The sequence below is a fragment of the Geotrypetes seraphini genome, chromosome 1 (genome assembly GCF_902459505.1).
Source record: "Geotrypetes seraphini chromosome 1, aGeoSer1.1, whole genome shotgun sequence".
In the NCBI taxonomy this organism is placed as follows: Eukaryota; Metazoa; Chordata; class Amphibia; order Gymnophiona; family Dermophiidae; genus Geotrypetes; species Geotrypetes seraphini.
The window spans coordinates 61,757,533-61,784,510 of record NC_047084.1 but is presented as its reverse complement, the minus strand read 5'-3'; the positions used below and the strand labels follow the sequence as shown (position 1 = coordinate 61,784,510).

The following is a 26,978-nucleotide window of genomic DNA, read 5'->3' as shown; positions in this document are numbered from 1 at the left end:
GGAGCCTATGAACATCGAGAGCAGCGCTGGGCATTTAGCGCAGTTCCCTGCGCTAAAAACTGCTATTGTGGTTTAATAAAAAGGAAGGGGGGTATATTTGTCTATTTTTGTATGGTTGTTACTGAGATGACAATGCATAGAGTCATATGCCTTGACCTCTTTGAAAAAAACCCAGAATAGGATTGATAATTAACATTTTCTCAGCGTATAGTGTGCTTTGTGTTTTTTAATTTTATTGTTGTAGATCATTTTGACTTGGTCATTTTAAAGTAGCTCGCAATCCCAAAACGTTTGGGACCCCTGAGCTAGAGCGTTGAAGCTGTGTATTTCTATTTTATCCCCCCTTTTACAAAACTGTGGAGCGTTTTTTAGCGCCAGCCGTGGTGGTAGTAGCGCTGATGCTCAGAATTCTATGAGCATCAGAGCTGTTACCACCGTGGCTAAAATCCACACTACAGTTTTGTAAAAGGGGGAGGGGTTAGTTTGTGATGACATATTCCATACTAGGCGAAGGTGTTTTCTGTGTTCTGTGTGTTCGAAATACATGGTTTTCTGTTAGGATTGACGTTGTAGGATTGATCTGTGCTGATCTGGCTTGTTTAGTTTTACAATGGGTGTATTGATGTACTGCTCACTGCAATATGTAAGATGCTGCCTTTTCCTAGGTACTCATGTGTGACGTGTGGCTTGTTACTAAAAATCATGTTTTTCGTACAGATGGGGGGGTGTGTGCCAAAAAATGATGGGCCCTGGGTGTTACATATGCTAGGTACGCCACTGTATGTAAAGATACCAGAAAGCTGGCGAAGCAAAAACTTTAAGTAAATTGTTATTCTTCTAAGTTTTGAGTATTTAACCCTCCCACAATCTCACGGGCACTCGTTTCAAGTTTATTGAGATTTTGATTTAAACGCAATATCAAATATTTTCAATGCGTATAACAAAAATAAATTTGGGGAAATAAATAAAACCATTTGAACAATAAACATACAAACATATCCATAGATGATTAAAATTACATAAGGAGTACAAGGATAAACTACATTTGTTTAAAAATGCGTCCTCCGTGCCTGCTCATAAATTTGTGGAGTATGTAACTTGTCGCTCATGCATATTTTTTTTTGCACACACCTCATCAATCCTTAGAGGGAACATTGAGCATGGGTGCATCGGCCAATCTGACATCACGAGAATAACCTGACCCCAGTGAGTCTTGATTCTCCAAAGATGACAGCCTATCATGGGCCACGGAGGAAGAAATAATAACATAGAAGCATGATAGCAGATAAAGGCCAAATGGCCATCCAGTTTGCCCATCCACACTAACCATTATCTCTTCCTCTCTCTAAGAGATCCCACATGCCAATATCAGGCTTTCTTCATATCAGACATAGTCTCTGTCTCCACCACCTCTACCACCCTTTCTGTTAAAAAGTATTTCCTTAGATTACTCCTGAGCCTATCACCTCTTAACTTCATCCTATGCCTTCTTGTTCAAGAGCTTCCTTTCAAATTAAATAGACTCAACTCATGCGCATTTATAACACGTAGGTATTTAAATGTCTCTATTATAACTCCCCTCTCCTGCCTTTGCTCCAAAGTATACAGATTGAGATATTTAAGTCTGTCACCGTTTTAGTGGCCTTCCTTTGGACCGACGTCATACTTTTTATATCTTTTTGAAGGTGTGGCCTTCAGAATTGTACACAATATTCTAAATAATGTCTCACCAGAGTCATATACAGGGGCATAAATACCTCCTTTTTCCTAGTGGCAATACTCTCCCTATGCACCCTAGCATTCTTCTAGCTTTCGCCGTCACCTTTTCAACCTGTTTGGCCACCTTAAGATCATCACATACAATCAAACCCAAGTCTCGCTCTTCTGTCATGCATCTAAGTTCTTCACCCCCTAAACTGTACCGTTCCCTCGGGATTTTGCAGCCCAAATGCAAGACCTTGAATTTCTTAGCATTAAATTTTAGCTGCAAAATTTCAGACCATTTTTCAAGCTGGGTGTCTACTCTATTGCAGATTTTGGTGGTATCCACAAAGAGGCAAATCTTACCTGACAGCCCTGCAGCAATATCATTTATAAAAATGTTAAAAAAAACAGGCCCAAGAACCTTGAGGCACACCACTGGTAACATCCCTTTCCTCAGAGTGATTTCCATTGATCACTACCCTCTGTCGCCTTCCACTCAACTAGTTCTTGACCCAGCCCGTCACTTTGTGACCCATCCCGAAGGTACTCAGTTTATTTATTAGACGTCTACGTGGAACACCGTCGTAGGCTTTGCTAAAATACACCACATCTAGCACATTCCCTCTATTCAAATCTATAGTCACCTAGTCAAAGAAATATACTAATGTTTGAAGTATGGGAAACAAGATTCTGGATCTAGAAACTGTAATAGAAGAAGATGAGTTGGATATAGTGACGATCATGGAGACATGGTTCACCTGTACCACTCCCAACTCTAGAGACTCACTGAAAAGGTCAGTCAGCGGAGCCACTAGAATTTCCCTAAGTTCCTTCAGCACCCTCGGATGTACACCATCTGGCCTCATTGCTTTGGCTACTTTTATTTTAGCTAGCTCCTTACGAACACATCCCTCTGAAAATTGATCAGGGTCTACCACTCCTCCATCCCCATTCATGTTTGTCTTCTGTGGTACAGAATGACACGGGGAAAAAAAATCTGTCCCTGTCACTGCCCCGTACCCGGCCCACCGTCCCCTTCACCGCCCCGTCACCGCCACTGCCATCCCATTCACTGCCCCGTCCCTGTCACATCCATACAAGCCTTAGTACTGCAATATTTAGCTTATTCCTTCCTTATAAATCAAAGTTCTGGCTGCTGAACTGGAGAAACAGATGTTCAGCTGGCAGGGCTTTGTTTATACATTTTTATCAACACAACTAATATACTACTTTATCCTAAAGCAAAAAAAGAAAAGAAAATAAATAGAATTTTTTTTTCTACCTTTGTTGTCTGGTTTCTGCTTTCCTCATCTTCTCATTCAATTCCTTCCATCCACTGTGTGTCTTCACTCTGCGTCTTCCATTTGCTCTATTACTGTGCCTCTCCCTTCACCCCCTCCCCAATTGGTCTGGCACCCATCTTCTTCTCTCTGCTCCCCTAGAGTCTGGCATCTGTCTTCTTCCCTTCCAGCATCTTCTCCCCACTCTGTCTTCCACATTTCCCTTCATCTGTTCCTTCCCTCCCTTCTTCACCATCTGTTCCATTCTACCACCCTTCAGCTCCCCTCGCGCGGCCGGCCTCCCTCCCTCCCTCCCTCTTACCTTCGTGGCACGTTACAATGTAATTTGTGCAAGCCGCTGGAGCCTGCGAGCTCGGTCCCTGTCCCATCCCCACAAACCATCTCGCTTCTGTATTCCTATTTTCCCCATTTCTAATATCTCCCTTATGTATCTGCCATTGCTCCCCCATGTCCATATATCATCCCCATGTATGTCCCCTTTATGTCTCGGTCCCTATGCTCTCATGCACATAATTTCCCCTCTCTGCCACACCAATGTGTCTCTTCTCTGCAACCCCATTTAGCTTCTTTCCCTCTTTCTTCCCCTGCTTCCAGCATCTGGCTGTCCTCCCCTTTCTTTCCTGCTGTGGGTTTGTTTCTCTCCCTCTTCATCCCCTTGGCCCAGAATCTCTTTCTCTTTCACTCCCTCCTTCCTCGTGCGAGCTGGGAACAGCAGCCCCGACTTTAATTCTTTTTCTCCCAGGCGCAAGTTTTCAAAAAGCCGCGCACGTGCGGCTGCTCGAGTTGTTCAAGCTTCTCCTCTGACGCAACCGGAAACAGGAAGTTGCAGCAGAGGAGAAGCTTGAACAACTGAAGCAGCCGCGCGTGCGCAGCTTTTTGAAAGCGTGCGGCTGGGAGAAAAAGAATTAAAGTCGGCAAACTTGGAGTCGGCATCTAAGGTGATGTGGAAGGAGGGAGTTGGCGGAATGCTGCGTTCGGGTGGGAAGGGGCTGCTGGACCGCACGACCCGTGATTGCCTCATTGCAGAGATAAGACCATTCACCGCTCCACGTGGCGGTGAATCGCCTTGTCCCCGTCCCCGCAGAGACCACTATTTTTTCTCTCCCCGTTTCGGCGGGTTACCCTTGGCTACTCGCAGGTAACAACCACCGTGTCATTCTCTATTCTTTGGTTCCGCTCCCGGCGCTTCAGCCATGAACACAGAACAGAAATATTTGTTAAGCAATTCAGCCTTTTCTTTATCAGCTTCTACATATTTCTCCCCTTTACCTTTAGAGTCTCAAAATGCCACTTTTGCATTTCCTCCTATCACTAAATATATCTGAAAAAAAAATAGCTGAAATGGGGAGACAAGACAGTTTTTTTAAGCTATATTTAGTGATAGGAGGAAATGCAAAAGTGGCATTTTGAGGCTCAAAGGTAAAGGGGAGAAATATGTAGAAGCTGATAAAAGGCTGAACACTTTCCCCGTTTGTAAACACTAATTCCAGTATGACACCTTCCCACATAGGTTCAATTACAACTGTTGGAACAGTTCTCCTTGTAGAGAATCCAGGATCTCACTTCTTCTAGAAGACTCCGCAATAGGGAAACCCCAATCAACATCCGACATGTTAAAATCACCTGTTAGTAAAACTTCCCCTTTAGATATATTCGGCATGTCTACTATTAAATCTCTGTCCACTTTTTCCGTCTGTCAAGGAGGACTGTATATCACACCAATGTAAATATATTCACCATTCCCTCTTTCCAAAATTAATCCACTGTGCCTCTTCCTTGCCCTGCAGATCCAGCAATTGTGTGGTTTTAATATGATCTTTAACATATGCAACTTCCCCTCCTTTTCTTCCTACCCTGTCTTTCCTAAACAGATTATAGCCAAGTATAACTACATCCCAGTCATGGTTCTCCGTGAACCACGACCCCGTGATCATCACTATATCCAGCTTCATCTTCTTCCATCACATGTTTTTTTCTAGATCCAGAATCTTGTTTCCTATACTTCAAGCATATACTGCTTTCCAGAAAGTGCCCCCCTTTCCCATCCATGTAGAGGTATTCAGTGATTTACTTACCTGAGGGCTTATGTTTACCTGGGAGCTTTGATCACCCTGCCCCATCACTTCTAGTTTAAAGCCCTCTTCAGTAGATTAGCCAGCCTGCTGCCAAAGACACTTCTTCCTTTCTTTGATAGTTGCACACCATCCCTATTCAGTAGGCCTTGAAAAATCATACCATAGTCCAAGTAGCCAAAACACTCTTGACACCATCCATATAGCCACACATTCATCTCCAGGATGTGAGCTTCTCTGCCCTGGCCTTTACCCTCGTCAAGGATGATGGACAAGAATACCACCTGTCTGCACCTTCTCTCCTAGAGTCACAAAGTCGCTTGTGATACTTTTCCAGGGGTACCTGGCAGTATCATTAATGCCAACGCAGATGAGTAGCATCAGATAATAGTCATCAGGCTTGATGAGCCTCAGCAAGCTCTCTATAACATCTTGGATTTTGGCACCAGGAAGACAGCATACCTCTCATGACATCATGTCTGGTCTGCAAATGAATGCTTCTGTACTCCTCAGAAGGGAATTGCCAATTACAACTACCTTACACCTCCTACTAGTCATGGATCCAGTAATTTTGGGATTTCAAGCTTTGGTTCTTCCTCTCCTTGGGATGCTCTCATCTCCTCCACTTCCAGATCAGCATACCAGTTCTTTGGTTCAAGGGCGGGGGGAGTCAAAGTACCAATCTTGCAGTGTTCTGTAATCTGAATCCAGTTGTTTTCCCTCAGCACAGCCTCTTGTTCCTCACTGCTGGAAATCTCTTTGACACCTCATGAACCATTTCATCGATGCACCTCTCCTTCTCACAGATTTGGTGATACGATGTTTCCCAGCCATACTGCAGTGCAGAAGTACTTATACCTGGAAGAATAAAGAAGGGGCAGAAAAAAACCCTATCAAAGTAATGCCCTATTCCTGTTTGGCTGAAGAGCCTATAAATCAAAAAAGCTCTGCTTTGGGGTGGGCGAGAGGGAATTAAATTAATACCAGAGCCTTTCCTCAACAGTTATTTGTGCCCTAATCTGATATTGTGCTTTAATCTGATATTATGCCCTGAAACGCAGCCTAAAACACTAATCTAGGTTAAAGCACTGTTTTGTATTAAACCCTAACAGAGACTCTAAAGGCTACACTATTGTCTAACTGATTGTCTAACTGATTTTGCTGAGCTAAGAAAGAAAACTACAATGATATAACCTACTGAAACCCAAGTTTACCTTTTCCAGATAGTAGTTTACAGGTTGCTCTCAAAGCCAGGCTTAATGAGGGTTAGGCACTTAATAAGGGTCACCTATGGACTCTGATCTCTTAAGTCCTCGGAGTTCCTGTAGCCATGGTTGCACCTTGGCATCTGAGTTCACAATAGCAGCTGAAGAACCAAGCTACCTTCTTGTTGGACGCGGATGCAATCAGGTCAAAAATTAGGTAACCCCCCTTCTCTCCACTATACTTGGAACACTCCCTGGGACAGAAACTATTCCCCTGGATCCAGAGTTTGGTGGATGAAATAATCTGCTTGCATGTTGTCTACTCCCACTATGTGAGCCGCATAGAGTGCCTGAAGATGTTTTTTTCCCTAGTGAAAGAGGAGTTGTGCCTCCTGCCATAGGGGTGTGCTTCTGGTGCCCCCTTGATGATTGACATAGGCTACCGCCCTGGCATTGTCAGAGAAGATGTGAACCGCACTGTTCTGGAGTATACACTCGAAGTACAGGAGAGCCAGTCAAATTGCATGAAGCTCCAAGCGATTATCAAGCACTTCTTCTCTGAATGAGATCAATGTCCCTGGACTGGACTTGCTCATGAAGAGTGCCCCCCCCATTTGTAAAGACCGGCATCTGTCATCAAGATCATCCAGGGGACATCCAGAGGGGAACCCCCCCTACAAAGGAAGAAAGGATTCAATCACCAAGTTAGACTGTGTCAAGCTTCCACCATCCAAGGGAGCTTCAGATGCAGCCGATCCTTTGTGGACTCCAACAGGAGATCAGCATGTCTTGGAGCAGGCACACATTAGGTCTTGCCCAAGGGACTACATCTATGGTCGTGACCATGGACCCCAGAACCTGCAAATATTGCCAGGCTGTTGGTGCTTGAGTCCCAAGAAAGGCACATTATCAACTACTGAAGCTTTCTTCTTGAGCAACTTGGGAAGAAACATCCTTTTCATTCCTGCGATGAAATGGACCCCCAGGTATTCCAGGTCTTAGGTTGGCATGAGCTGACTCCAGGTCTTGGCATGAACTCCAGGTTGGCATGAGCTGACTCTTCCAAGAGTTGACCACCCAGCCTAGCCTCTGCAGCAACTGAATGACTTGGCAAACTGCTTGGTGTCCTTCGGACTCCGACTGTGCCCTGATGAGCCAATCATCCAGATATAGATGGACTTGAATCCTGAGTCTACGTAGATGGGCTGCTACAACTTCCATCGCTTTGTTAAACGTCCGAGGCGCTATCGCCAGCCAGAAAGGCAAGGCTGCAAAGTGAAGTGTCGTTGCAAGTCGTGGATCCTCGCGTACCTTCTGCATTCCATAAAAATGGGAATATAAAGTTGGGCCTCTGTCAAATCCAAAGAGGCCAGAAATTCCCCCGGCACTACAGAGGCAATCATCGACCCCACTGTTTCCATTTGGAACTGAGGAATTTTGAGGGCTGTATTAACCGCTTTGAGATCTAGGATTGGTTTCCAGCTGCTGGAGCCTCTCTTTGGCATGAGTATCTGCCTGAGACCGAGTCAAGTTCTGAAACAAGCTCTATGACCACTATAACCAGCAATCTCTGGGCAGTGGCTCTATCTTTGGAGAGTCCAGAAATAGGTCCAGAAGGGCCAATAAAATTTGAGCTTATGCCTGTCTCATAGAATGTCCAGCACCCAGCAGTCTGTGGTGATATCTGCTCATTCCTCCAGGAATGCCCAGAGCCTCCCCCCATTCTATGGCAGGTTAGCTGAGGGTCTGGCATCATAACTGCTTCTTTGGGCGGAAGTAGAGTGGACTCCTGAAGATTGTGGGTGCCTAGCTCCACCAATCCTTCATTTGGTGCTCTGCACGCTGCTGACCTGGAAGTCTTCCATCTGATGTCAGCAGGGAAGGCTTCCGGGTAGGCTTCTGCAGTGTGCTGTGAGCGCTGCATGCAGCTTTATGGAGGAGCAAGTGCAGCTGGAGGGCAGAAAGGAGGAGCTTCTGACGTAATATGTGTGAACCCTGCAAAGTGCCTCCAACCCCGTGGAATCCCCACAGACTCGGGGGGAAACCCCAAGGGATCTCCACCAGCCCCATTCCTGTACATCTCTCTAATGCAAAGCAGGCACATCTTGAAAGCAGACTCTATCCCATTTGAGTCTGCAATCTCTTGCTGCCAGAGTTGTCCTCAAAAGGGATCCTTTGCAGCATGAAATTCCCAGATAAATAAAATCATTAATGATAAGAAAAAATTAAACATGAGCAGAAAAGAACAGCTCCTACTGTCTCACTTGTAGGAAGACAACTGGAAGTCAATGGGCAATAAATGAGGCTTCCTATAAGAGATCTTGTGAGATGGGATAGACTACCTACTTGTCCAGGAATAGAGTGGGATTGTACAAGAAACAGCATTTGTAAATACAGTACAATTGAAGGTGCATTCCACATGAAAGATTTAATACTGAATTAATCCGAATGGCTATCTCACATCTTTCACTTATGCCCAAATCTAGGTAACTTACAAAACACGAAGACATACTAAACCACAAAAATACTTACAGCAAAACTGGTGCCTGTACTTTTCTTGATATCATCAATGGTTAGTCCGTCTGCAATTTCAATCAAGGTAAGCCCCTTATTCTTGTCTACATCAAACACTCCCTGTTATAATGAATAATAAATAGTAATTTCTTATTTGAAACCACTGAAAAGAAAATTGCATTTTCCATCTATACATTTCCATAAGATCATTATCAAAACAAATTTGTTTTGCATATTAGTAGGAAATAATAAAGGAAAAAGAGCTAGTTTCAAGGATAAACTACCTTACTAAAATGCAGCATAAAAATATAACTCGTTCTGTTTCAATCAACAAGTAATTACATAGAAACATGATGACAGATAAAGGCCAAATGGCCCATCCAGCCAAAAGAGGTTCTCAACTAAAGCACTGAGAATAGAAGTTCATATTAGAGAATGACACGGTGGCAGTTTACCCGCGGCTACTGTGTTTAGCTGCGGGTAACCCGCCAAAAACGGGGAATGAAAATTAGCAGCCTCTGCGGGGACGGGGACAAGGCCATCACCGCCCAGTGGAGCGGTGAATGGTCTTGTCACCGCAGTGAGGCATAAAGGATCGTGCGGTCCCCGCAACCCACACCCGCACGCCGGCTCGATCGTTTAACCAGCTTCCTCTCTGCACCTCACCTTAGTTTGCCGGCTTTCTTTTTCGGCGACCGGAACGCTTTCAAAAGAGCCGCACACGCGCGGCTGCTCAGTATTCAATCTTCTGCTCTGACCCAACCGGAAACAGGAAGTTGCAGCAGAGCAGAAGATTGAACTTTGAGCAGCCGCGCATGCGCGGCTCTTTGAAAGCGTGCCGGTCGCCGAAAAAGAAAATCGGCAAACTAAGGAGAGCTGGAGAGCAGTAGCGTACCAAGGGGGGGGGGGGGCGGGAGGGGCGAAAAAGTTAATGGCGCCAGGCCTTGGAGTACCGAGGCAGACCGCTTCTCCCCCCTCCCAGCCGAACCCCCGCTGACCCTCCTATCTCTCCCCCCCAAGTGAACCTTTCCGACCCACCCAGCGAAAGCAGCAAACCTCCCTCCAGTAGCGTCGGCTTTCTCCTCCCACTGCCTCATCACTGATGACGTCATCAGTGACGCGGCAGAGGGAGGAGAAAGCCGCGAAGGAGGTTTGCTGCTCTCGCTGGGAGGGTCGGAAAGGTTCACGGGGGGGGAGATAGGAGGATCAGCGGGGGTTCGGCTGGGAGGGGGGAGAAGCGGTCTGCCTCGGTGCTCCATTACTTTCTTCGGGCAGCAGCAGCATTTACAATTCGCTGCTGTTGCCGGCTTCAGGCCTTGTTCTCTGCCGGTCCTGCCTACTTCCTGTTTTCATGAAGACAGGACCCGACAGAGAGGAAGGCCTGAAGCGGGCAACAGCAGTGAATTGTGAATGCTGCTGCTGCCCGATGAAGTTCAGGACATCGGGGAAGGAGCAGGGAGAAATTGGCTGCTGGCTTGGGGGTGAGGGTAGGGAAAGAATCGTGGAAGTGGAGAAATTGGCACGATGGCTTTGTGGGGGCTAGGGGGAGAGAGAAAGAAAGGAAAAAATAAAGAGGGGGGCAGGGGGAGAGAGAAAGAAAGGCAGAAATAAAGAGGGGTCAGGGGGAGAGAGAAAGAAAGGCAGAAAGAAAGAGGGGGTCAAGAGGGAGAGAATGAAAGGCAGAAAGAAAGAGGAGGGCCAGGGGGAGAGAGAAATAAAGAGGGAGGCCAGGAGAAGAGAGAAAGAAAGACAGAAATAAAGAGGGGGGCCAGAGGAGAGAGAAAGAAAGGCAGGAATAAAGAGGGGGTCAAGGGGGAGAGAAAGAAAGGGGAGGGCCAGGGGGAGAGAGAAAGAAAGGCAGAAATAAAGAGGGGGCCAGGGAGAGAGAGAAAGAAAGGCAGAAATAAAGAGGGGGCCAGGGAGAGAGAGAAAGAAAGGCAGAAATAAAGAGGGGAGCCAGGGGGAGAGAGAAAGAAAGAGGGGGGGGGGGCAGGAGAAGAAAGAAGAAGAACCAGAAGAAGGACCAGAGACTCATGAAATCACCAGACAAAAAGGTAGGAAAAATGATTTTATTTTCAACTTAGTGATCAAAATGTGTCCGTTTTGAGAATTTATATCTGCTGTCTATATTTTGCACTATGGCCCCCTTTTACTAAAACGCAATAGCGGTTTTTAGCGCAGGGAGCCTATGAGCGTCGAGAGCAGCGTGGGGCATTCAGCGCAGCTCCCTGCGCTAAAACCGCTAGCGCAGTTTAGTAAAAAGGGAGGGGGAATATTTGTCTATTTTTGTATAGTTGTTACTGAGGTGACATTGCATAAGTCATCTGCCTTGACCTCTTTGAAAACCCGCGGAATATAAATGATAATTAGCATTTTCTCTGCGTACAGCGTGCTTTGTGTTTTTAAAATTTTATTGTTGGTAGATCGTTTTGACTTGGCCACAAAGGTAAGGGGGAGGGAGGGAGGGGAGCTGCTGAAAGACATCTAGTAATCCTTGCAGGCTTGACTGTGCAGGGAATTATTTTTGTAAAATCATGTTTTGTTATGTGACTGGCATTATCTAGACTTTCATTTCTATGAATGAATAGAATGAAAATGATATAAAATTACTTGCTTGCGGGGACCGCGTGTTCCGGCACACACAAGGAAGGAGGGGGTAAAAGGGAAAAAGTTTCTCTTCCTTGGAAATAGATTCTGAAGTGACCTCATCAAAGAAGACCAGTACCAAATGTACAAGAAATCCCTTAAACAATGTCAAGAGCCCAAAATAGAAAACTGCTACTGCCTTGAGACTCCATTATTGAAGGAATCAACTTGAAATCACAGAAGAGACAGGAAAAGGTTAAATGCCTCATGGAATCCTCAGGTACAACACAAACCAAATTGTGAATGAAATCAGAGCAGACAGTAAGAATTATAAAATTGATGTCATTATCCATCTGGAAAAAAAGGCGTACTAGAAATAATGCCTCAGCAATACAATTTTCAGAAGTTCTATTTGCTCATGGTAAGGGAGAAGAGAGACTGCTAGTGATGGTGGGGGGACTGATAGAATATATGAAAGAAGGGGTGGTAGAAAGGAACAGATGGTAAAGGAGGGAGGGAAAGGTGGTGGTGGAAAGGAATAGAACAGACATTGAAAGAGGGTAGAGAGGAACAGACCCTGAAAGGAAATGTGGAAGGCAGAGTGGGGAGAAGACGCTGGAAGGGAAGAAGACAGATGCCAGACTATGGGGGAGCGGAGGGAAGAAGATGGGTGCTAGACGGGGGCGGTGAATGGGATGGCAGTGGCGGTGACGGGGCGGTGAAAGGGATGGCGGTGACGGTGATTGGGCAGTGAAGGGAACGGCGGTGACGGGGAGGTGCAGAGGATGGTAGGCCGGGGACGGTGCAGTGACGGGGACAGATTTTTTCCCCGTGTCATTCTCTAGTTCATATCACTGGAAGGAAAAAGACCTCAGAAACCCGCTCAGAATCCAGGAACAGATAAAATATGAAGATAAGTTCAAGTACAGTTTATACATTATTTTTTTCTGTGAGGTGTAGATGATCTTTAAGTTTGTGTTCATCTCCCACTAGTTCACCATCAGATGGCATGAGAGACAAGGGATATCAGTCTTAATTTGACTAATTTTTTAACGTAGTGCGTTTTCACATTTTTTGGTGTTTAAATAATGGATAACACTATTTAAATATTTTTAGGTAGTATTTCAAAGCATTGATATAGCTTAAAAAATTGGAAGGTTTTTCAGAACCTATGATAGAAAGCTGGAACCGATAAGTCTCAGACTAAGTTTTCCTTGAGTCTGATTCTGAGCGTGTTTCCGAGGTCCTTTTCCTTCCAGTGATATGAGCTTCTATTCTCAGTGCTGTAGTTGAGAACCTCTATTGGCTTGTGCAGTGACAGATTTGTGTTTCTTTCACTATCTCTAATTATATTGACAGGACCCACTTGCCCAGATCCAGAATCTGTCTGCTAAGGAAGTCTGATTGAACATTGTCTACATCTGCCACATGCGCTGCCATCAGTGCCTGAAGATGATATTCCACCCAAAGAAAAAGAAGGTGGGTTTACTGAGTTAAAGGAGTGCTTTTGGAACCTCCCTGGCGATTGACATAGGGTACTGCCATCACGTTCTCAGAGAAGACCCTGATCGCTTGGCCCTCCAGTGTCTTCTGCAATCTCATCAAGGCTAGATGAATGGCCCGGAGCTCTAGCCGGTTGATTGGCCACTTTCTCTGCGTCGGAGTCCAACACTCCTGTATAGGACACCAATTGCAGTGAGCTCCCTAGCCCCGAAGGTTGGTATCCATCATTACCACAATCCAGAAGGCAATGTGGAGTGTTATGCCCTTGCAGAGCGACTGCGGAAGAAGCCACCAGACCATGCTCACTCGTGCCTCTAAAGTCCACGGCAGGTACATCTGCAAGGCATCTTGGTGGGGCGTCCAGTGAGAGAGCAATGCATGTTGAAGAGGGTGTATGTGCGCTCTTGCCAAAGGGACTACATCCAGCATGGACACCATGAATCCCAGAACTTGAAAGTAATCCCACACCAAAGGAGCTGACTTCTTCAAAAGCGCAGATCTGGGCACACAGCTTCCGTCAGGTAGACACGGCCCGCGGCTGTATCGAAGAAGACTCCCAGGTATTCCAGGGACTGCGTGGGCATCAGATGGCTCCTCCTAAAGTTGACAATCCAGCCCAAGTCTTCCAGCACCTGGAGCACCTGCTATATTTTGCTTCGAACCCTCTGCCAATGAGGGAGCTCTGATCAACCAGTCGTCTAGATAAGGGTGAACTTGCAACTCCATCTTCCTCAGGGAAGCTGCCACTACCACCATCAGCTTAGTGAAGATCCATGGTGCTGTCGCCAGCACAAAAGGCAGGGCCAAGAAGTGGAAATCCTGTCCCAGAACAATAAAATGCAGAAATTGCGGTGGGCTGGAAATATGGGAATGTGTAAGTATGCCTCCGTAAGATACAGGGAGGTCAGAAACAGAGAAACCCCTCGATTCAAACTTTCCCCAACGTCTCTCCCAGACTGTCAGTTCCTGTCAGCACCTGCTTCCAGCTCTCTTGAAAAGCCAGCAAAGAATTCACTGCCACACTACTAGGAATGCTTTCTTAAAGCTGATCTTTGGGCTGCTGGTCAGACCCCACTGTCTGACTATGCCTCCACCCCTGTGGACCACCGGATGTGCACCAGGATGGGCGGAGGTGTGAAAATGCAGCCGGAATGCTGCAGGACACTGCTGAGACCCCTAAGCTTGCCTAAAGTCTGCACTTGATCCCCGCTTAACAGAAGATGGGACTACTTCAGGGACAGCCCTGAGCTCCAATGAAAACAATGCAGACTAACAGGTACCCAAAAAGGAATCAGCTTGTCAGCTAAAGACCGAAATCTGGGAATTCTCAAGCAGGCAGAGCTCCCAATCTGTGTGAAATGCGAAAATACCCGTAATAGAGACGAAGCTATATCGAATTTAAAACAATAAAATGAGGAGAGCAGAACACACATAGAAGCGGTCATGCATGCAGAAGGAAAAGACTGGAGAGGGAACTAAACTAATCTGTGAAGTAGACTGGAGAGGGAACTAAACTAATCTGTGTATACTGAAGTATACTGAAGGAAGAGTGAAAAATCTGGAGTGGATTCCTTCTGCAGCATGCGAGCATGGGAAAATAACCCTATTGTCTAGAATGTCTCACCTATTGCACTGGAGTATCTGATATTAATAAACATGTAGATAGATTCAAACAGGACATAAGAGATATTAAAGCTGAGGAGGGAAAAGGAAGACTATAGAAGGGGGCTCAATTTATCCTTATTCAAAGGCAAAATCATATCCTTCCATTAAGAAAACTAATTATCTAGAAGAAATAATTAAAGAACAACCTAAAACTAGAATTCCACCGAATACAGAAAAGTGTGGCAGAAAAAGAATTTGAAGTGATCCAGGAGACTTATATACTTCACCACTAAGTAGTCCAGTCAATACTCCCTGTCCCAACAATGGTTCTCCATTATCTTTTTTAGACAAATCTGGTAAAGACGCTTACAAAACTAACAACAACAGATACAAACCTTGAGCAGATACAAGGGCATTTGGAAGAGACAGGGGCAGAAACAGAAATCTATTAATTTACAACCAACAGTCGGTTACTATAGAAAAGGGATAATTGGAAATAACATTAGGGGGCAATGGCAGGAGGAAGTGTGCATCCCTCCTGCCAATTTTTTTATAGGGCAGATATTTTGCATGTGCAATACAAGAAAAATATCTGCCCAATTAAAAAAAAGAAGAATAAAAACGGCAGAAGCCCCGACACCAGTGACAGGAGGCTGCTTCCCCTGTCACTACTGTCAGGGCTCTGCACCGACCCAATCGCTCACTGAGCGATTGAGTTGGTGAGTTTGCATGCAAATGATTTACACCTCCGTGCAAATCATTTGCATGTAAACTTGACAGTGAATCAATCGTTGTTTGAAAATCGGCCAGAGAATCAGCCAACAGTGATTGAGTCGCTGTCTTTAATGAATCTTGGTGTTAGTTTTCCTTGCACGTTATCCCAGTTGCATCCTATAGTAAGGACAGCCCATTATTATAATACAGTCTCTTGTTTTTCCATGTATTATTCCATCCTCCTACGTACCTATAACCTTTCTTTATGACACCAGGCTCTGAGTCACCTATTGAAGTTCTCTGTATTTTGTACTTTTTCTTCTCTCTTTCTATAAATGGGCAGTACTACAGTCTTTACAAAAGCATTTAACACCCCCCCCCCCCAGCTCCCAAAAAGCTTTCTGTGCTGCAAGTGGGGTATTGTTGGCCAGGTCATTTGTTCCAAGGTGGATAACAACATCAGAGTTTTTCTCTAATTATAGTCAGTATTTGCCTACAAGCTGAGGATCCTTGGGGCTCCTTGTCCTGTGTTCCAAGGTAAATTCCTCCGATGATGGAATCTTGTAGCAGCAATAATTTTCTGGTTTGAACTTTTTTATTTGTGCCTTGGGGGTGTTTTTCTTCACAAGTTACCTTCACTGTTTCTAGTTCCACCTCAGTTTCTTTTCTTGAGTATCACAATGCTCTAATGGAGCAAAAGGATTCTACAAGGGCAACAATTGTGAAGGTGTCATAAGATGTAGTCTCCCTGAGCCTACTGTGACTAATTTATTTCCAAAGTCAGGCTTATGCTCCTCCAAATGACAAAGGCTTGGTATGCCATAGAGACTATGTTTACAGTATAAAGGGAGAAGGGTCAGTTAGTCACTGTGTGATGCCAACACTTAATGGTGATATCCAGGGTGCATTTGTATCAGATTCTGGAAGAAGTCAAGATCTATAGCTATTGGATGAACAACTGTTACTGTAATGGGTGTTAAAAAGGTTTTAAAAAGAGATAAAGCTCATGGCACATCTGTCCCAGTAAGGACTAGTTCTGGTTGATGTAGAAATCCAAATAAAACACAGGTCTGCAAAAAAATTTTTTTTTTAAAGTTGTTTGGTTATTCCACGTAATCTTTATGTTTTTTGGTGCACTGAATCCGAAAATGACCTCTATTTTGTCAGGACATCACGTTTCCTGACAATTTAGGTAACTAGGTTAAATAAGGCAATATCTCAAAATAAATGGAAATAGACTTCTAAAATTAAAGTTTTATTACAATTTTTTTCATGAAAATCCTTTTCTGAACTGAAATGAGCTCACCTACACACACTAAACTCGATTCTTCTTCCCTGTGAGGCTCCTCTTGGTGCATTTACGCTTGTGAGTAGCATCTGGAATGTCTCTCTGAAGCATCCAACAGTAGTCTGCCATCATTGTAATGCTCCATTTTCCCTGGTATGTCCTTTCCATCTCTTTAATGTCTTGATGAAATCGTTCACCTTGTTCCTCACTCACAGCTCCCAAATTTTCAGGAAAGTAGTCAAGGTGGGACTGGAGAAAATGCACTTTCAAACTCATCAGGCAACCTAAAGCTTAAAATGCTTTCAGCATTCGTCCGACGATCTTTTTGTAGTGAGGATCTTTGTTATTGCCTAAAAATTTCTGTACAACTTCTTTAAATGAAATCTACCTTTCTTTTTGAGGATCTGTCATGGAATTGACATACTCTTGATCAACTTTAAGCCTTCTAATGTCTGGTCCGACGAACACCTTCTTTCAATTTTGCATCCGACAGGCCTGGAAACTTGGTGACCAAGTATTTGAAGTATTCTCCATCTCTTGGAAGTGATTTTACAAATTGCTTCATCAATCCCAATTTTATGTGGAGAGGTGGTAGAAGAAATTTATGGGAAGGAACCAAAGGTTCTCGGAAGACATTTTTTTCCACCGACTATTAGCACCCTCGGCTGCCAACTCTTCTTGGCCCAGTGATTTTGTCGGGCTCGACTGTCCCACAGAAACAGAAAACGAGGGTATTTGGTATACTCAGCTTGTTGCCCGAGCAGCATGCACAAGACCTTCAAGTCCCCAGATACTTGCCAACCATGGTCTTCATATTTAAGTTTCGAAGAACCAATTCCAAGTTCTCGTAGGTTTCCTTCAAGTGTACGGAATAACCTACAGGTATGGAAGTGTAAAAACCACCGTTGTGGAGTAAAACTGCTTTGAGACTTCTTTTTTAAGAATCTATAAAAAGACGCCATTGCTTTGAATCATATTGGATTTTAAACTGACCCATCAGACCTTCGACATCGATGCAATAAACCAACTTGTCTTCCTGGGCGAAGTAAGGAATGAACTCTTTTTCACGACGCCTGAACCATGAAGATGACACTCCTGGCAACAATAAATTCCTGCTTTTCAGGCTTGATCCGAGTAACTCAGCGGCATCTTTGGGAAGATTCAAGTTTCTTACCAAATCATTCATCTCCTCCCGAGAAAACAATTTTGGTCTTGTATCATCTTCAAAGTAAGAACTTGATTCATCATCTGGTTCAGGTTTGACTTCACCTTCATCGGAGCTAGGTATCTCTTCCAAGGTAGCAGGGGACTTGGATACTGGTATATCTGTGCCATGGGGGATGGGACAAATTGCTGAGTGAAGATTGGGGTATGAAATGGAATGCTTACATTTGGAATTAAACCCCTTCACATCGCATGAACAAAAGTAACATTCGTCACCATGGTTCTTTTGCTCTCACCATACCATAGGAATCCTATAACGGAAAGATTTTTTCTTACCCTTGAACCAGTTTCGGAGGTCCTCAACACACCATTTGCACACTTTATGAGGCGCCCAAACTTTATCTTGATCTCCAATTTTTAGTCCAAAGTATGCGAAGTATACTTTTTTCACAAAGTCTGTAATATTCTGCTGTTGCTTCAACACTGTATATTCACCACAGATGAAACAGAAACTGTCTGGCGAATTAATACACTTTTGCAGAGCCATAACATAACGGTTGAAGAATGATGAGCTAACATGAACTGTGATAAAAAAGTGTGAACAGCCTAGAACCAAGAACCTGATGATGGTTCGTGCACACGTGTGGACTGCAGGAGAGAGCAGCTCTTTGTCTTTATACGAGTCGTCACAGTGCTGGCCACACCCCCCTGCACTGACTGGAGCTGCTGCTATCTGCCCTGAGTCTCCCTCCCATTGGATTCTTCTGGAAAGATTAGCCCCTTCTACCATTAAAAGCACAGACTCAGGGCTGAGGCTTACACATACTGTTGAATATCCCAGTAGTCAGACATGTCACTCAGAACAGCACTTGTATTCACCCCTTTTGCAGGGGGGGGAGGGGCAGAGATTGTTTACCTGCAAATAACAAAAAAGGGCCAGAAGAGAACTAGGGAAATGAGGAAATATAATTTTTTTCCCTAAAACTTGCTTAGCTTATGTATATATTGCAGATTTATGTATATGTACAGATTTACAGTGCTATATTTTTTTACCCAACTCGGACAACCCATTTAAGGTTTTTTGACATTTTATATCTTAAATGCACTTATGTGAATTAATTTTAATTTGGACTTTAAATTTGGTTAAAACCCATAGTATAAAAAAAAATGATAAATTTGAAGACAATTTTGCATTTTGTGGCAAATCATGATGTCTAGGAGTTTTTTCAATATTTTATTTGTTTTCAGCACACCAAAATACATAGACATTAGATGAAAATAATCAAACAGCTTTTTAGTCGCAGACCTGTGAAATTCAAGCATACTTTTTAATGAATGATTATACCACCGGTCAACAGTTTAGATTGGCAGCAAAATAAGAGACTAAACATATCTGATTTTTAGAACTTATTGAAAGTTACATTACCTTTTATGAGATAAATATACAGTATAGAATAAAAAATTTTTACCTTCTCAGTAATGATTCGGTCTACACACTGTTTCCCGGTCAGAGGCAAATTACATTTTTCTAATATTTTGTGCTCACCACCCTGAAAATAAATCACATATAAAGACATTGTTGTTTAAAGAGATGATTAATCAAGTCAAACAGCAACATGCAGAGTAAAAACAACAGGCAAATCTTTCTATGAAATAATCATATAAGTTCAGTACTATTCAGTACTCATACTATTATTGCAGTCATATTAATTCAAATTATGTAAACACTTCAAAATGTAATTATCAGCTCTAATGCAAATACTTTAGGGCGCTAGGAAAAGAAGGCCGCTTTAGTTCTCAAAAGTAGAAGCTGAGAAGGTAAGGAATAAGAGGTTAGCTTTCATAAACTACAAAAGGTCACAGAAAGAGAAAGGCAGGCAAAAATATCTGGAAAAATTAAGAGAGGCTGGTCGTGTAGTCAGGAAAGCAAAGCTGCAAATGGAAGGATGAAATAGGGAGACAAAGACAGCTTTTTAGATATTCCATGTTTCCCTGAAAATAAGACACCGAGATTCTCGGTGAAAGGGAGAATTAGAAGATGCAGATGCATGCTCAAGGCCCGGCAGAGGCAGGAAGTTCTTCAAACGGCACCGGCACATCCTGTGGGCTGTGTGCCAGTGCCAGACCGGGGGGGGGGGAGGGCTAAGTTTCAAGTTGTTCGGGCGGGGGGTGCGGTAATGAGGGGGGGAGCAGTGCCGCTGGCCCGGGGGGGTGGGGGGAATGTATCAAGCGAGTTTCCATTATTTCCTATGGGGAAACTCGCTTTGATATACGAGTATTTTGGTTTGCAAGCATGCTTCTGGAACGAATTATGCTTGTAAACCAAGGTTCCACTGTATTTCCTTAGATTATTCACGAGTCTATCACCTTTTAACTTCATCCTATGCCCTCTCATTCCAGAGCTCGTTTTCTAATGAAAGAGACTCGCCTTATGAATACGGTACTTATGCCACATAGGTATTTAAATGTCTCTTTCATATCTCCCCTCTCCCACCTTTATTCCAAAGTATACATATTGAGATATTTAAGTCTGTCCCCATACACCTTATAATGATCACTGACCATTTTAGTTGCCTTCCTCTGGACCGACTCTATCCTGTTTATATCTTTGTGAAGGTGCAGTCTCTGGAATTGCACCAAAAATTCTAAATGAAGCCTCAACAGGGGCATCAATACCTTCTTATTCCTACTGGTAATATCTCTTCCTATGCACCCAAACATCCTTCTAGCTTATGCCGTTGCCTTTTCAATCTGGCCACCTTTAGATCATCACATACTATCACACCTGAGTCTGTAACCACTGCATCTTCAAGTATCTCAGTAACTCTTCACACAACATTGTTCAACCTTAAAATGACTGGATGGACCATGAGGGACTTTCTCTGCCATCACTTACTGTGTTTTAATATTTACCTGATATTAAAAATTAGTTATACATTTGCTAACAGTTGGAAAATGCATAATTTGCAAATGCTTGTATTTTCAGAAATTATATGGATGGTTTCTAGCCATTTTAAATTGATAAGCAGACTTATAATATTTGTATAATTATGAGCCAGGTTGTAGGCAGAGCAGAGGTAACCCTGAAAGTGATCAATTTGGTAGTAACATTCAGCCACAATACAGATAGTGCTGACAGTCATACTACATGTATATTCAGCACCATTAACGATTCAGATAATTGTGTATATTCAGTGCCAAGTACTGTCATGTCAGCTGAGAAATTACCACATTGATTTTTTGAAGAGAAAACAGAAATTAGGGTCTTACCTCCTAATTTTCTTTCTGTTAGCCTGTGGACCGGTATAGTCTTTATGAATGGGTTATATACCTCACTGCTACTAGCAGGTGGAGACTGAGAACAAACTTGTATAACAGGATAGACTCCCCACTAGCAATCCAGTCTGCCGAATAGCCAAGCAGAACCTAAGAAAGACTTCAACTGAAAACAGTAAAACATACTCCAAACAGGAGTGTAAAAACAACAAACACTAGTAAACAACTGTTGGAACATGTGTAGAACTAAACCCTGGTTTAGAAACTATCCCCACAGCTCACCAGCTAAGCTAGCTGAGCCATAGCCATTGTTCTTAATTCTCCCCGGCCCTAGAAAAATACTAGAATCCGCAGAAAAAAAAAATCTGCACGCGAGCAAAACCAAAAACCCACAATCACCGCACAAAGACAGATAGGGTGGGAGACTATACTGGTCTACAGGCTAACAGAAAGAACATTAGCAGGTAAGAACCTAATTTCTCCTTCTGTATCGCCTGTTAGACTGGTTTAGACCTTACGAATGGGACATACCAAAGCAATACCCATCAAAGGTGGGACCCCCAAAGGGCTGACACCAGAACATGCTCACCGACACGCGTCTCGACACGTCTGAACATTCACACGATAATGTCTGACAAAGGAATGCAAAGAAGACCAAATTGCAGCCTTGCAAATATCCACTGGAGGCACTAGAGAAGACACAGCCCAAGAAGCTGCCTGACCCCAAGTGGGATGAGCCTTGAGAAATTCTGGAACAGGCTTTTTCTTCAAAAAATAAGTGGAAGCAATAGTCTCCTTGATCTAGCGCGCAATAGTAGCTTTAGAAGTGCCATCCCCCTTACGAGGACAAAGAGAAGGACAAAGAGATGATCTTATTTTCTGATCTCCTGAGTCCTCTGTACATAAGAGCGAAGGACCCAACCGACACCAACTTGCACCAGCTGTCTCTGCTCGGAAGAGCCCTCCCAGCTACCCAACACCAGGAGGACCACTGCCTGATTGACATGAAAAGGAGAAACTACCTTTGGCAGAATAGAAGAACAGGCCGCAAGACAACCCACTCCCTAGAAAACTCCACATTTAGCAGAAGTAATAGCCACCAAGAAGACCGCTTTAAGAGAAATGTCTTTCAAAGAGCAGTCGCCCAACGGTTCAAAAGGCGGGTGCACCAGAACAGACAGAATCAGATTTAGATCCCAAGATGGAACAGAGGGTCGTACGGGAGGCTTGAGCATTTTGGCCGCCCACAAGAAGCGAATCACATCAGGAAAGGCAGTCAAACGCTGACCTTTCAACAACTCACGAAAGGCTGACAAGACCGCAAGCTGAACCTGAGAGAAGACCAAGCTAGTCCCCTGTCCAGGCCACCCTGCAAGAACACTAAGATGTTAGGCAGGGAAGTGTGAAAAGAGACCACTCCACGCATAGCACACCACTCCTCAAATATACGCCAAACCCTCACATAAGCCCAAGAGGTAGAAAGCCTCCGGGACCCCAAGAGATCACTTTATTGGAATACCCCTTTTTACCTAGGCGATTCCTTTCAAGAGCCAAGCCGTAAGACAGAAGAGAACCAGATCAAATATTAGAATGGGACCCCGAGTCAGAAGGTCGTCCAAGAGAGGCAAAGGATCCGCCACCAGAAGCCTCACCAGATCTGTGTACCACAGTTGCCTGGGCCAATCCGGAGCCACCAGAACCACCAGGTCCGGATGTCAAACTATGCGAAGAAGAACTCTGCCCATTAATGGCCACGGAGGGAACACATACAACATCCCCTCCATTGGGATGGTTGAACCAGAGCATCCAGGCTCTCGGCCTAACTATCTCTATCAACTGAAAAGCCACGGGGCTTAAGACGCCACTCTCTGGGATCTAGCATGTGACAACTGAGGAAGTCCGCTTGAACATTCTCCACTCCTGCTATGTGGGAGGCCACGATGTCCTGAAGAAGAGACTCTGCCCAGAGCATGAGCAGAGCTGCCTCCTGTGCCACCAAAGTGCTCCTGGTGCCCCCCTGATTGACATAGGCCAACGCCATGGCATTGTCCGAAAGAACTCTGACTAACTTGCCCATCAGGAAGGACTGGAAGGCCTACAGCGCAAGACGGATGGCTCTGGTCTCTAAGACACTGATCGACCAGGAAGCCTCCTTTGTGGACCAGGTGCCCTATGCTGAGTGACCTAGACACTGAGCTCCCCAACCGAGAATACTGGCAGCTGTGAGCAACACCGTCTACTGCGGCTGGTCCAGATTTGCCCCTTTACCAGATGGGGATCTGGAGCCACCAACGAAGAGTGCAACGAGCCAAGCCCTAAAGCGGAACAGGATGATCCAGCCTGTGCCTCTGAGGTGACCACCTCCCAAGAAGAATATACTCAAGAGGATGCGTGTGGGCCCGAGACCACCTCACCACGTTGAGGGAAGCTGCCATTGACCCCAAGACTTGGAGGAAATCCTGCGCCCCAGGACACCGGGACGCCATAAGCAGGCAAATCTGAGATTGCAACTTGCTTACCCGGGCCTCCGGAAGGAAGACCTTCCCCAAGGTGGTGTCAAACAGAATGCCTAGATATTCCAGGTGCTGAGATGGAGACAACCGGCTCTTGGAAAGGTTGATAGCCATCCCAGCGACTGCAGAAACTCCACCACCCGAGCTGTGACCCCGGTGCTCTCCTGGAACGAATTTGCTTGAATCAACCAGTCATCCAAATAGGGATGAACCAGAATGCCCTCTTTTCGCAACACCACCGCAACAACCACCATCACCTTGGTGAACATCTGCACTGATAGTGTTGCCCCAAGATCGCAAAGCGCAGGAAGCGATGATGGGAGGCCCGAATAGGAATGTGCAAATAGGCCTCTGTCAGATCGAGAGAAGACAGAAACTCCTCCAGCTGAACCGCTAGAATCACAGACCGCAGAGTTTCCATGCGGAAGAAGGCATGTGAAGAGCCCTGTTGACCCTCTTCAAATCTAGAATGGGCCAAAAGGTCCCCTCTTTCTTTGGCACTACAAAGTAAATCGAGTACCAACCTGTGCCCCACAACAATCTTTGATGGGTCTGGCGAAAGGCCTGCTGCTTCCACGTTACCTGTGAGGGAGAAGCGAGAAAACGATCTGGCAAGTATCAGGTGAACTCTAGAGCATAGCTGTCCCAAATCACCTCCAGAATCCACTGATCAAATGTGATCTCTGCTCACTTTGGATAAAAATCTTGCAGCTGGGCACCCACAGGAACCAAGACGGACGCCGGCAAGGAGTCACGGGGCAGGATAGGTGGCAGGGGACCCGGTGGGGGTGCTACCCACACCCTGGCGGGCCCCACGAACGGACTGCATATGCTGGAAGAACCTGCCTCTGGAGAGTCCAGGAGATGGAAATGAGGCAGCCCCTCGACCAGGGCGGAAGTGGTGGAAATTACGCCCATGAGCAGCACCACTCGATCCAGCAGCCTAGGCCTATCTTCAGGCAAACGAGGCACTTTAGAATCAGTTAAAGTCTGAACCAACTTGTCCAAGTCCTCACCAAACAAGAAAGACCCCTTAAAGGGAAACTTTGTCAACTTAGCTTTGGACACCATATCCGCCAACCAAGCACAAAGCCACAGGGTAAGGCAAGCTGCTACTTCCAAAAGCCAACGACTTGGAAGAAGTTCGCAAGAGGTCATACATGGCATCTAAAAGATAAGAAGCACCCAATTCAATCTTTGCCACTTCACGTTTTAGCAATTCCAAATCCTCAGATTTACTGCCAAGCACATGCTCGGCCCAGCGAAAACATGCCTGAGCCACCAGCCCTCCACATATTGCAGCCTGGACCGCCAGAGCTTTCACATCAAAACTCTGTTTAAGGAGGGACTCCAACTTACATTCTTCAGGGTCCTTCAAGGCTGTACCGCTCTGAACAGGCACGGTATGCTGCTTAGAGATGGCCGAGACCACTGTGTCCACCACCAGTGACTTCAGAGTGTTCCTATCCCTTCAGAAATGGGATACAGGTGGGCCATGGAGTGCACAAAACGAAAGGGAGCTTTCGGCACCTGCCTCTGTGCGAGCTTAATGCCCCAAATATCCTGATGCATAGAAAAAGAGTGGGAAGCAGAGCGAATCCCCTTAAGCAAGAGGTCCACCATACGCGGGGGCTCCAACATGGTGTCCTCAAAGTTCAAAACCGAGGAGACCTGAAGAATTAGCTCATGAAGCTCATCCCGCTGAAAAATGCACTCCACAGATGCATCTTCGCCAGCAAGGGGGTGCTCGAAACCCCCGCTGGCGGAATCCAGCCCCTCAAGAGGATCCTGAAAATCTTCCCAAAGGTCCAGGTCTTCATCAATAACATCTTACTCCGCTGGGCAAAAATCCTCATCCCAAGAGACCCTCGGGCGCTTGGAGGGGAGTAGAGGGGGGACAAAACCGCCACTGTATGGGGCCGCACTGGGGAAGAAGTGGAGGGCAACCCGCCTCCCCCCAAGACCCGCAGAGTAGACACGGAACTTCCAGCCACCAGCACATAAGCTTTACATAGTGCCAACACACTCAAGGTGAACAACCCCTGACGGTCCCAAGGGACTTCCTGCCACAGCAATGGACCCAACAATACCTTGCCTCTGCAATTCCAGAGCAGGGGGAAGGTCACCTGAGGTCATAGATATGAAGGAGGAGGTTCCCGCTGAAATTGGACCTGAAACCACCAAAATCGGAGCTCCTGCGGCCTGCCACGCCTGAAAAGCCTGGTATTTTCCTGATGCTGAGGCCAAGGAACCAACCAACCGATGTGAAAAGGGAATCCCTAGCCGCTCCGGCGGTAAAGGAATCCTTTTCATCCTGAACGTCAATGGCTGGAGAACCCTCCGCGTGGATGTTGGGGGAAGCCCAGGCTACCCCACGATCCGAAGCCAACTCGCGTGGTACATGTGGCGAGGTGCCCTGGCCGCAGGCAGCCGCTGCCGACGAGGCTCTCCCACCACTCCGGCCTGCACAACACTTGCACAAGCTGGCCGCAAGTACCTCGTGTCTGGAGCACAATGAACATTTTTTCCCTTTAAAAGTGCTGAAAATCGACCTAGCTGCAAAAAAAGTGCCGATTAGATGAGAAATACAATTTAAAAAGGCAGTTTTAAAGGGAAATGAGCCCTTTGACCGGCACAGCCTCAGGATTTTTTTTTAAACTTATTCAGAACAGACTCCATGGCTCTCAAAACTGGAAGCCTGACCAACCAGGAGGCCAGGCTGCCGGCTGAGGTACCTCTACAAAAAAGTTGGGGGAGGTGGAAGCATGTGGGGGAAGTGACCCAGCATGAGACCTGCTGGGTTTAATACCCCCCGAGGTCAGACGGATCCCCAAATAGGACCCGTCCAAGCTCCATCCGGCACAAAAGGAGAACCCTGAAGTCCAAAAACAAATTCCAACAGTACTGAGGGGAGCCAAATTAGTCTTACCACCTGCTGTTGGAGACTGAGATAGACTGGATTGCTAGGGGAGAGTCTATCCTGATATACAAGTTTGTTCTCAGTCTCCACCTACTGGTAGCAGTGAGGTATATAACCCATTTGAAAGGACTATACCAGTCTAACAAGAGATACAGAAAAAAAGCCTTTTTCCCTCAGAGATGCACTACACTTATGTAATTGACTGTGGAATCATATTTGAATTAACAGTTCTTCAATGCCTGCAAAATATCACTACTACTTTTCTGGCACTTTTCATATATGTATGTACACTATAAAATTCAGAAGCACATTCCTTTTACATTGTGTGCATATCTTTCAGGTATTTCATATTTGTAATATTGCTTTACTTCTCATTCCTAATACAGCAGTGCTGCCAAAGCCTCCAAATGAGGCAACAATTCTGAAACATATCAGGCAAATGTTTCCCTAGCAACTGAACTCTGCACAGCTTCTGTCTCCAGGTAAAATCTCATTTTAGTTAAGCAGTTCACGTACAAGCTTGCATGGAGAACAGAGAGTGATTAATTTACCATGTAAAATCACATAACCAGAGGCACATATCTAACTTTACCAGAAAAGGACCAAATATCTT

General features: G+C 45.2%; 1 protein-coding gene across 1 annotated transcript in view; it reads right to left on the bottom strand.

The window, feature by feature from the left end:
* Positions 1 to 26,978, bottom strand: part of OXCT1 (3-oxoacid CoA-transferase 1) — a 283,735-nt gene that overhangs the window by 6,917 nt on the left and 249,840 nt on the right. Inside the window, exons 15-16 of the mRNA XM_033932237.1 lie at positions 19,126 to 19,206; positions 8,815 to 8,916 (exon numbers count right to left, since the gene is read on the bottom strand). Of these exons, the coding sequence (XP_033788128.1) occupies positions 8,815 to 8,916; positions 19,126 to 19,206 (183 nt within the window). The remainder of the gene's footprint in view (positions 1 to 8,814; positions 8,917 to 19,125; positions 19,207 to 26,978) is intronic.